Source organism: Sapajus apella, unplaced genomic scaffold (assembly GCF_009761245.1).
Source record: "Sapajus apella isolate SASKATOON/1434 unplaced genomic scaffold, GSC_monkey_1.0 scaffold13, whole genome shotgun sequence".
NCBI classification, from domain to species: Eukaryota; Metazoa; Chordata; class Mammalia; order Primates; family Cebidae; genus Sapajus; species Sapajus apella.
The window spans coordinates 35,020,280-35,032,548 of NW_022436953.1; the positions used below are offsets into that span (position 1 = coordinate 35,020,280).

Below are 12,269 nucleotides of genomic sequence, written 5' to 3' on the forward strand. Positions count from 1 at the left end.
TGTGTCTGTGGTGGTGTGTGGTGTGTCTGGTGGTCTGTGGTAGTGTGTGGTGGTGTATTTGTGTTTGTGGTGTGTCTGTGGCGTCTCTCTGGGTTGTGACCCATGCACAGTGCACGCCCCACACCCCTGCCGCACCACAGATAGCCCCACCCCCTCAGTGCCCCCTGCTGCCTTTGCGGGGGCCCCTCCCCTCCCTGGCAGCCCTGAGCTGTTTCTCGTTAAGTTAATTTTGCCACTTCCATGTCAGGTAATGAGTCACATGATGCAGCTTTGGTGTCTGGCTGTGTTACGTTCAGCAAAACCCACTTGAGATCCCTTGTGTTGGGTGTGGCTCCGTGGGTTTTCCTTCTGTTCCTGAGTAGAATCCCCGTGGGTGGAAGGGCCACAGTGCATCAGGGTCTGGTCGAAGGATGTCAGGGGGTTTCCAGTTTTTGGCAAGTCTGAACAAAATGGCTCTAGTTTGTGTACAGGTTTTTGCGTGGAAGAAAGTTTCCCTTTCTCCTGGGTAAATACCTGGGACCAGGCTGCTGGATTCCATGCTGAGCGCATGAGTAACTCGTGTCCAGAGTGGCTATTCCGTGTTGCATTTCCACTGGCGATGGGAGGGTCCCGGTGCCCCCTGTCTTCACACATTCTCCGCATGGTTAGTCTGGTTCTCTTTATTTGGTTCCCTCCAGTAGAGAGGGAATGGCATCTTATTTGGGGTTTAATTTGCATTTCTCGACTGACTGATGATGCCGAGCGTCTTTTCTGGGTGTTGATCTTCCATCCGTATACCGTCTCTGGTGAAGCATCTGTTGAAATCATTTGCCTGTTTTTGAATTGGATTGTTTGCTTTCTTATTCCTGAGTTTTGAGAGGATTTCCTCTGCTCTGAATATGTGCCATTATCAGATACAGATTTCTTCCAGTTTCTCTTTCTTCTTTTCATTCTCTTGTCTTTTTTTTTTTTTTTGTTGGAGTCTTGTTCTGTCACCCAGGCTGGAGTGCACTGGCATGATCTTGGCTCACTGCAACCTCTGCCTCCTGGGTTCAAGCGATTCTCCTGCCTCAGCCTCCCAAGTAGCTGGGATTACAGGTGCCCACCACTGCACTCAGCTAATTTTTGTATTTTTAGTAGAGACGGGGTTTCATCAGCTTGGCCAGGCTGGTCTCAAACTTCTGACCTTGTGATCCACCTGCCTCAACCTCCCAAAGTGCTAGGATTACGGGCATGAGCCAATGTGCCCGGCCGAGTGTCTTTTAGAGAGCCGGCGTTCTTAATTTTGATGAGGTCTAATCTATCTACTTTTAAAAAATGAATTGTTGGTTTTGGTGTTAGAACTAAGAAAGCCTTGCCTAACTCAAAGCCACAAATATTTTCTCATGTTTCATTCTAGAATCTGCGGTTTTATGTCTCAAATTTAATACACCTGTGATTCACTTTGAGTTAACGTTTGCATTTTGGGCTCAGTATGGGTTGAGTTCACTTTTTGTGTGTGAATGTCCACCCAAGACCATCCTTGTCTCCTTCCACCGCCCACCCCCAACACCCCATGGTAAGGAATTCTTCCTTTTATTATTAAAGTCCCTTCTGCTTGGCTCTCTGTTCAGCGCTGTCCTGGCTGGGCTGTCCTCCCTGCTCTGTCACCACCAGATGTGAGAGCAGGGCTGCTGCTGGGTCCCCTGAGCTGGCCAAACCAGCGTGTCTGGTCCCCATTTGACCCCGGGGTGAGCTGGATCTCTAGGGCCTGGGCCTGGGCCAGCTCAGGGGCTGGAAACTCGAGGTGAGTTGATTGTCAGCAGGTTCAGATTTACAGCTTCTTCGGAGCAGGCACCTGAATACCAGTGAGCAGCCCCGTTCTTCTGAGCTGGGTCACAGACTGCTTATTCCATGCTGCGGTTGGAGATGATGTCTCTATGGACATCTTAAAACCCAGGGGGTTTAAAGGGCTGCCCTTGTTTAGAATGTATCCACAGTTCATGGGCATCACGCGTGATGGAGCAGCAACCTTCACTTCAGACCGTCTGTCTGTGGTGCCTGCGTCGTGGCCCACTGAAATAGCCTTCTTACTGAATTCGTCTATGTTACTCAAGAAAGGAAAGAGAAACAGAAGGTGAGATGTTTAGAAACGGTTCACCCAAGTGTGAACAATTAGTCCACTGAGGCTGTTCCCTCCCAGGCAGTTGCTGAACTGGGGGACGCTCCCTCTGGGACCCCTGAGTATGACCCAGGCACTGCCTGTCTTTCTTGGAAGCAGAGGCTGCCGACCTTGACCGGGGGTGGAGTCTCCCAGGGGCCCCAATTCATGTGCCCACCATGCTCCCTGCAGGATCTGCCCCCAGCAACTGCCCATCAGCACAGCTTCATCAGCGGGGGCTCCAGCCCCAAGAGGGAATGTGGAGGGGCTCTGCCCTGGGGGCTGCCTGTGTTTGTCCGGGGGGGCTCTGCCCTGGGGGCTGCTGTTTGCTTGTTGGATGGCAGAAGCAGCTCCCGTGCAGCCTCCAGCTCACAGGCCACCATGGGGTCACGTGGCATCTGCATGGCAGAACCCGTGGGAGGGTCCCTGCTGGCAGCTCCTGCCTGGTTCCCTGGTTCTCGGCACAGCGTTGGCCTCATGTTTCTCGGTGCACAGGACAGCGTTGGCCCCGGTGCCGCCGTGCGCCTCACTCTCGCTGTTGGGCCGCTGTGCCTGCTTGCTCGTTTTCCCTTCATCGTTACGTCGTGGCTCTGCCACCACAACAAACACTGACCTCTGACCTTGTGGCCCATCCCCTCTCCTCCCCTCCCCACCAGAGCTCTGTGCAGTGCTTTGTAGCCGACACATTTCCAGAAGGTAGCTTTTTAAATTGAACTTTTGTGAAAAGGCATCCTTGGGTGTTTGTGCTTGGAGTCTCTGTGCTGGGATTCACCCATGTGCACCCTCCACTCTGCACCCCCATGCTGGAGCTTTGCTTCCCCTCCAGTGAAAATTTGGGTGATTTCAGGTTTCTGCTTTTATGAGTGGCGTTCATTGAACATTCCTGCGGAGTCTCAGGATGAGCCAGCGCAGCAGCCACTCCTGGGCCACTGTAGGAGCTGGAATCCAACTTTGGGAGATGCTGCCAACCTCTTTACCAGTTCCTATTGGCTTTGGAGATATTTCTCTTTGCTCTTTGTTTAGAATCCTTCTGTTTTTTCCAACGGCAAAGATGTTTCTCAAACGTTACTGGGTGATTTGCACAAAATCTCAGAAACTGAACGACTGACTTGAAGCCAAGGGTCCCCTCCTGCTTTATTGCTCTGTTGTCTGATTTGTTCTTTTCCACCAGCAGCTTATGGCCTGTGGGCCAGCTGTCTTGCAATCTATAATGTGACCATCTTGGTTAGAGCAATAATGGACCCTTTTACTAGTGTGGTCATGGGCCGTTCATAAGGGATGTCATTAGCAGAGAAGCCAGCCTTGGGAATTGTAGCCACCGAGGCCTGAGAGCAGCTGTGCAACCCAGACAGAAAATGAAACCCGGAATCCATGGAGAACAGGCAGAAAGTGTGTGCACGGGGTGGGGGTGTGGCATTTGGTCATGCATGTGTATGCATCTGTTTATGTGCACTGGGGAGTGTGCGTGTGTGTGTGTACACTGTGCATTTGGTTGTGGTGTGCACCTGCTCCTGTGCACTGGGTTGTATGTGTGTGTGTACACTGTGCATTTGGTCATGCATGTGTATGCACCTGCTCCTATGCACTGGGTAGTATGTGTGTGTGTGTGTGTGTGTGTGTGTACACTGTGCATTTGGTTATGCATGTGTATGCACCTGCTGTGCACTGGGTAGTGTGCGTGCGTGCATGTGTGTGTGTGTGTGTGTGTACACTGTGCATTTGGTCATGCATGTGTATGCACCTGCTGTGCACTGGGTAGTGTGTGTGTGCACACTGTGCATTTGGTTATAGCATGTGTGTGCACCTGCTCCTGTGCCCTAGTGTGTGTGTACACGTGTGCACACTGCACATTTGGTTGTGTGTAAGCACCTATTTCTGTGCACTGGGGTGTGTGTGTGCATGTGTGCACACTGCATTTGGTTGTGGTGTGTGTGCACCTATTCCTGTGCACTCGTGTGTGTGTATGAACACTACATTTGGCTGTGGTGTGTGTGTGTGTGTGCACCTGCTCCTGTGCCCTAGTGTGTGTGCGCATGTGTGCACACTGTGCGTTTGGTTGTGGTGTGTGTGCACCTATTTCTGTACACTGGGGGGTGTGTGTGTGTGTGTGTGAACACTGTGCATTTGGTTGTGGTGTGTGTGTGTGCACCTGCTGTGCCCTAGTGTGTGTGCATGTGTGCACACTGTGCGTTTGGTTGTGGTGTGCGTGCACCTATTTCTGTACACTGGGGTGTGTGTGTGTGTGTGTGTGTGTGTGAACACTGTGCATTTGGTTGTGGTGTGTGTGTGTGTGCACCTGCTGTGCCCTAGTGTGTGTGTGTACACATGCACACACTGTGCGTTTGGTCATTGTCTGTGTACATCTGCTCCTGTGCCCTGGGTAGTGTGTGTGTACTTGTGCACACTGTGTATTTGGTTGTGTGTGTGTGTGCACCTGCTCCTCTGCCCTAGTGCGTGTGTGTATACATGTGCACACTGTGCATTTGGTTGTGTGTGTGCACCTGTGCCTGTGTCCTGAGTAGCGTGCATGTGCTTGTGCACACTGTGTATTTGGTTGTGTGTGCACCTGCTATGCACTGGGGTGTGTGTGCATGTGTGCACACTGCATTTGGTTGTGGTGTGTGTGTACCTATTCCTGTGCACTGGGAGGTGTGTGTGTGTGCACACTGTGCATTTGGTTGTGGGGTGTGTGTGTGCGCGCACCTGCTCCTGTGCCCTAGTGTGTGTGTGCATGTGTGCACACTGTGCATTTGGTTGTGGTGTGTGCGCGCCTGCTCCTGTGCACTGGGGTGTGTGTGTGTGTGAGAACACTGTGCATTTGGTTGTGGGGGGTGTGTGTGTGTGTGTGCGCGCACCTGCTCCTGTGCCCTAGTGTGTGTGTGCATGTGTGCACACTGTGCATTTGGTCATTGTGTGTGTGCACCTGCTCCTGTGCACCCACTTCACTGTCCCACCTGTCACCTGTCACCATCAAAGTGACTTCTGCGTTTACTATTTATTAGGGAGCTGTAGAGCCAAAATCAGCAGGAGGGTGACCCAGAGCAGAGCACCACATGCCTGAGGACTGTCCCAGGACAGGAGGATCATCCCAGCATCCACGCGAGCCACATGGGGCTCCTCCGTGGGGGCTGTGCAGAGGATGACTTCAGAGGTGGCCCTGGGCAGACAGGGAATTGTTAACAGCACTGGTCCCCTCTATAGGGTTGAGAGAGACCCCATGAAGAGGATAGAGGAGGAAGAGGAGGAGGAGGAGGCTAAGCCTGTGTCTGGGTAAGGTCTACTTCATATTTTCCCCAAATCAGAGCTTGGAGAGAAGAACATCTTGACCGTGAGCAGATTTGGTGGTTGCCATTTGTTTGTTTGGTTTGAAGATGCTTGGCTAAAGTTTCTCAGACAAAAGGTCCTGTGTTCAGCCCACGTTCTGTGTCTCCTCAGCTGGGAATTTGTGTATTTGTGGGCAGTGTTGGGGAAGAGAGCAAGGATCCAGGCCACCGGGTCTTACCCCTCCCAAGCGGCTCACCCTGTGTGAGACCCCGGGGGGTGCTTGTCTCGTGCACAGTTTTGGAAAATGGGCTGTGGGTCTGGAGCCGTCCAGTGGGTTCATCGTCTGATGATGATGCTGAAGCAGGAGGAGCCCCGGACCCCAGGAAGGTTCTTGTCTTCCTCGCCAACCGCGTTATGTTTCCAAACAGTTGAGATCCCAGTGGAAATTCCCAGCACACACACAGACGGCAGGGGCCTGTTCTTCAGGCTCTGTTTTGACATAAATCAGAATGCTGTTTCCTGATCCATATGTACGACTCCGTCTGCACGTGCTGCTCACGGTGCTATTGATGGGGGTTCTGTTTCTGTGGCTTTCAGCAAGGTTCTGGTGCCTTCACGCCTATGGGGCTGGGCCCCGACTTGTGGAAGTGCCCGTGCCAGCCCTGGGTGGTGCCCCAGACATGCTGCTGTCTCCTGTCCCTGCTGTGTGGTTTTTGGCACGGTCCAGTGAGCCAGGTTCATGACTGTGGTGGTCAACTTTTTCCTACACTTCATCAGCCATCCTCACTGCAGCCCAAAATAAAATTATCCAGGCTCTCCCCTCCAGCACGAAGGGCGGGGCCTTGCTGCTCATCCTTCCCCAGCATCACATGCCACTGCGGGGCAGTGTTTGTCGACTGGACTCTGGGGTTTCCCAGGTTCTGAGCTGGTTGGGGCTCCACCAGCACCATCCCTGAGCTCCCCACATCCTGCCTCTTCCACATCCTGCCTCTCTCCTGTCAGCTGAAGCTCACCCACCTAAGAAGCATTTTCCTGCCCCCTCCCTGAGAACAGTGGAAGCAGATGTTCTGGGGGGTCCCGGAAACCACCTGCATGTCTGGGGACTCACTAGGACTCAGCACAGTCACACCACAGCAGGGCCACACCATGTCACGGCCACACCATGTCACAACCACACCACGGCACAGACATGCCACAACATCCACACAACAGTGACAGCACAGCCACAGCATGGCACAGACACATCGCAACAGCCATACCACAGCACAGACACATCACAACAGCCATGCTACAGCACCAACACCACAACAGCCACACCACAGCATAGACACACCATAACAGTCACAGCACAGCCACACCACAGCAAAGCACAGATAGAACAGCCACACCACAGCATAGACACACCATAACAGTCACAGCACAGTCACACCACAGCAGCCACACTACAGCCACACCACAGCAGCCACACCACAGCACAGATATACTTTAACAGCCACACCATGGCACAGCCAAACCACAGCATCCAGACGACAGCACAGGCATACTACAACACCCATACCATGACACAGCCACACCACTGCACAGTCATACAACAGTCACACCACGGCACCCAGACCACAGCACTGAGATACCACAACACCCATGGCATGACACAGCCACACCACAGCACAGTCACACAACAACAGCCATACCATTTTCACAGCCCTATAATCAGGAGGCATGGCTGGATCTGCAAGGAAAGAGTTCACAGGCACAGCCTGGAGGGGCCGGTAAGCAGATTTCCTGTGCTCTCCCTCACCACGCTCTCCTCCTGGAGGGCCACACACTCCCTCCAGTAGCAAAATGCAGCCCCACGTGTGCAGTGCTTCTGCCCAGGGAATTCCAGCTAAGACCCAAAATTCAGGGTTTTGACTGGGGGCTACTCACTGACATGCCAGGTCCTCAAAAGAAAGGCCGGCGTTTGCCATAAATTACATTGTTTGCACAAACGGTCTAGGCAGGAACCTCCTCACTAAAGGAGTGCTTCAAAGCCAAGTTTCCAGATGCCAGCCGATGGCCACCCTTGCAAGCAGGCACTTCTGTATCTAGTAGCCTCAGGCCCGTCCACAGAGACACTTTGGAGTGAGGACTTCGGGGGGCCAGGGCTTGCATGGGGGCACTGAGGAGCCCCATGGAGCCACAGAGACCAAGGCCAGAGTCATGGGTGGCTGCCTCCCACCTGTCCTGTTCCTGACATGGCTCCAGTTTGGATGAGGTACTTGGCTGACTGTGAGGGATGGTGGCCAGAAAGGGCAGGGAGGGTGGGAGGGAGAAGACCACATCCCCCAGAGGAGACAGAAAAAACAGGGTGTGATGGCAGGGATTTGGGAAGACTGCAAACCTGGAAACAGACATTGCGCGTGTGTGTGTGCGTGTGTGTGTGCGTGCGCGCATGCATGTATGCATATGCAGTGTCCGTGAGGGGTGTGTTGTGTATGTGTGTGTATATGTTGTGTGCATGTGTGTACTATGTGTGAATGGCATGTTTGGGCATGTGTATGTCTAAGTGTTGTGTGCACATGTGTGTAGTGTGGTGTGTGTGTGCATTTTGCATTGTGTGTACACATGTGCAGTGCATGTGTGTGGTGTGTGGGCATGTATGTACACTGTGCATGTGTTGTGTGTGCATGTATGTGTATTGTGCAGTGTGTGTGTGTGCGCGCGAGTGTGTTGCAGCCATGGATGGGGCGGAACACCACCTGTTCTGGAAGTAGGGCAGTGAGCGGAGAGCGTTGCCCGTGGAGAGCAGCTGGCTCTGGAGCAGGTTGGGTGGCCACAGCAAAGCAAATGCCCTGGTCTTGTCCCTTCAATCTGGGGAGTGATTTCTTAAAATACTGCATAATATTTTCAGCAAGACCTCTGTTCTGTATTTGCATGTCGATAGTTCATATCCCAGGCAGTAATCACAGAATTCGGAGACACATTGACGGGGGAGGAGTCTTACTGGGTACGTGTCCGGATTCTTGGCCCTGCTCAGCCTGGAAGTATCACTGAGGGAAACCCCTATTTTACATGGGGCTTCAGCATTTCCAACTGCGAAATATGAGGGCTGGACGGCCAGGTACCCTTCCTCCTGTAGGTTCTAAAGATTGAGGTTTCCACGACAACCGATTTAGAAACGAATCAGATTAAAGGCACAAAGAACAATGTACAATGTTAATTGCAGCAGAGATTTCAACTGTAACGCTTACTATGTGAAGAAACAAACACGTATGTGTCATTTGACTGCATTTATTTTTCATTCTGTTTGAGGTAATATCCTCTTACTTAGAAGTTAGGTTAAAAAATCAAACACCAAAAAACTCTTCAGACCTCTCCTAGGTTAGAAAACCGTGGTGTCTCTGCTGCTGGCCTCTGGCTCTGCCCCAGCGTGCCCTCGCTCCCGCCCCTCAGCCCACACGGCCTCCCGCCCACATTGCCGTGCTCCAGGGGCTGATCCAGGGCCCACCCTGTGAAAAGCAGCTCCTTCATAACTTCTGCAGAAGCATCAAACTTGTAATAAGAAAAAATTTGAAGCCGAAGAAACTGGGCCACTGGCCTAGACATCGTGAGAGAGATCCGAGGTCACTTCTGTAGGGGCTTTGTGGGGAGCACGGACTCATCCTCCTGAGAGTGTGGCCTTCCGTGGGGGCCGGGTGTGTCTTCCAGGCTGGAGGCTCAGCACATGGTGCTGTAGCTGGTGCTGGACCCCCGAGGGCAGTGCCCGCCATTGTCTCAGCGACTGTCCTGAACCTAGCCAGTGCCTGGTCAAGGCCCCAAAATGCCTGGAGTGCTGACCCGTGGCGCGTACGTTCCCCGGGTCACCACACTGAATGGCATTTTCTCCACTCTTTTTCAGAGAGAAAGCAGTGCGTTGGTGAAAGCAACATGAGGAGTGATTTCCGTTCCTGCTGGGGGACCCAGGCCTCTGTCCGGGAGCTTCGTCCAGCCTGTGAATGGAGCCTGACTGGCTGCAGATGGAACTTCTCTGTCTTCCCACCCTTGGTGTCTAAGGTTATTGCTTTCAGAGCTGAATTTACAAGAGGTGTGTGTGTGTGCATGCTCACTCGTGTGCACATGCATGCGTTTAAGCATGTGTTCACTCAACCCGAAGAGCAGTTCACGGGATTTAGCAATTCTGAGGTAGGTAGAAGTTGAGGCACTGGGTAGGCAGATGTGCAGCCAGCTGTGAATGTACCGTGCACCATTGTACAAAGGAAGCAGACCCCATTGCTGGAGGGAGGATTGGGTTGTCTGGAAGTATTAGGTTCATTTCATGTTTGTGTTAGAAGAAATGTCTGACTTTGGGGCAGATGAAATAGTGGCTGCGGACCAGGCATGGTTCCCTAGGTCAAAATCAGGGAAAAGCTAATAGGATCAGACAGATAGGCTTTTTCTTTGGTGGGTGCAGGATTTCTGCTGGGAAATGCACTATTAATCACCACTTCTCCAAGAAAGACCCATCCGTTTCTGTTGTTATTCAAGCCACAGTTCCTGATTTACTCGGACAAGATACCGGGCTGGTTCAATGTCTCTCGCTGAGCCTGACTCGGTGTTTGCGTCTCAAGTCTGAACTCTTGTTTAGTCCTCTGTGCATAGTTTAGTCTCAGTTTAGTGACTGCATCTTCTTGGCACATTTATTATACTCAGAATTGAATGGCACACAATAGCCTCTTGTTAATGGAAGCTACCATGGAGCTGTGGGTGAACCACTGGGTTGAAGTCTGATGGACACAGGCATCCAGAAATATGTTGTAATTCTACCTGGCTCCATGCCAGCCTGGCCTCCTCCTCTGGGGAAGCTCCTGGCCTGGCCCCAGTGTGTACCTGCATGGGAGCAACAGCTGCACGGGCTGGCTGTTGAGGATCTAAAGGTGTGCAGTGAAACTCACCCAGATTCACTTCCCTCCTGTTTATTTGGGTCATCATGGTTTTGCATGTTGTATATGTTTGGAGCACTTCATAGACCCCTGTCTACCACAGGCATTCTTAACCACGGTTCTGTAATAATAATAAGGCAAACTCTACAGCAAAGAGAAGCATGTAAATATGTACCAATTAAGTTGTAATTGTTTATATGTAAAAAGCATGTATATAGGAAAGGGAGAAGGTGCAAGGAACGTGAATAACATCCAAGCTGCGTTGCATCCCTGCCCATTCCCGAAAGCACACATCTAGCAGGAACGTCTGTTCCTCTCCTTAGACATCACCGTTTTCACTCATCTATCATAGGCACCTTCTTTACATCTGATTACAATATCCAGCATTTCAGAACTGGGTTTTTGCCCCAGAAAACGTAAATATGAGCATTTATCACTGACTCCTCCTGGTCCAGTGAGCAGCAGCAGAATTCAAGTATTTAAAAATAAGATGCATTTCTAAATTGTAGGCTACCTTCTTTTCTAAACCAATGGGCTAGACTGAATGTCCTCCAAGTATGTGAGCTGTCTCACTGCTAGCTCTTCTAACAGGGGAAGTCTGTATAAATGCATCATCCCCTAATAATGCAAGAGAAGGGACCTTGAAATGTTGCCAGAAATGTTTACTGTGTAACCGAGACATCAACATTTATATCAACGTCATCACACACTGTGCACAACATACGGAACAACATACTTTGTCTAAGCTAAAAATCCATGTAAATTGCAGATGCTTTTGTTGACACCAGTGTGTTGTTTACCTTGTACCCACGGTCCGGATTTCAAGCTGCAGAAGGACTATGACTGTTCCTTAAAGTCTCTGCCCTCGCAGAATCTGTAGCCTTCAGGATACCCCGAGTGCCTTACAGGGCTTGAACACCGACACTAGAAGTCAAAAAGGAGAGTGTGCCCAAGTGTGGGTCTGGAGGCACTGACGCATTTGCCGACACTCACCGTCATCCCATCCTTGAAACCTAAGGGGAGTGTGTTTTAACACAGTAATGGAGTTTAAGTTTAGGCTCAGGAAACTCATATTGTGAATATAGGTATCAAATCATATATTTGTTTACTGTATATTTTTTAAAAAGCTTTATTGTAAATTTATGCAAAAACTAATCGGGCCTGTTTTCTTATGGCAGCATGCCGGGCAGTGTGTGCATTTTCTGAGGCGGTCCCTTCAAAGCACCCTCTAACCCCGTGACATTCTGTTCAGTGCTAAGCAGTATTCACAGGCCTAACATAGGTTTGTATGGTGATCTACTACAAGATTTTACAAATATTTTTGTATTGTGATTCCTATGATATATACCAGAGAATTTTTACTCATTTGTAAATTATTGTACAGTTTTAATAAAAAAAGTTTTAAATCTTAGATTAAAGCCCCTCAAAGGTATTAAAGTGTGAACTGAAAGCCGTATGAACCATTTCTGCATTTTCGAGTTCATTCTCTGAAGAGTGCCTCTGCACACCAGAAACAGGGTCTGGGCCTTCCGCCCACTGTGGAGGAAGCCCCAGGTCTCACCTGCCAGATCACCTGGGGGGTGAGCTCTGCAGTCAGGGGGTCTAGCAGCACCTGGCTCAGGTCGGCCACCGGGCAGGCCCCCTCCTGTGGCTGTTTGTCAAATGTGAACCATCAGAGACACCACACAATTAGGAAAAGAACAGAACTTCTGCAGCTGAGTAAGAACAGTTGGTGATGTTTGCCGTGGACGGTCCCACACAGGTGAGTGGCGGACGTTACGTTAATCATTTGGGAGGGGGAACCAAAGGAGGACCGGGGGTGGGAAGCTGCTGGATTTAGTTCTGCTGGCTCGGGCCCCGCCAGTACTCGAGGTCGTGGTGACTCGGTGTCCGAACTCCGGCTTTGAAACGCGGACTGTGCTAACGCAAAGGCCTGGAGTCTCTGGGTTCAAATTCAGCCGCTGCAGGCTGGATAGTGACAGAATCGC

At 51.2% G+C, this 12,269-nt stretch overlaps 1 protein-coding gene across 1 annotated transcript in view; it reads left to right on the forward strand.

The window, feature by feature from the left end:
* Nucleotides 1–11,741, forward strand: part of LOC116554164 — a 17,758-nt gene extending 6,017 nt beyond the window's left edge. The window contains exon 2 of the mRNA XM_032282042.1: nt 9,261–11,741. Within this exon, the coding sequence (XP_032137933.1) occupies nt 9,261–9,559 (299 nt within the window). The 3' untranslated portion in view covers nt 9,560–11,741. The remainder of the gene's footprint in view (nt 1–9,260) is intronic.
* The last annotated feature ends 528 nt before the right edge of the window (nt 11,742–12,269 follow it).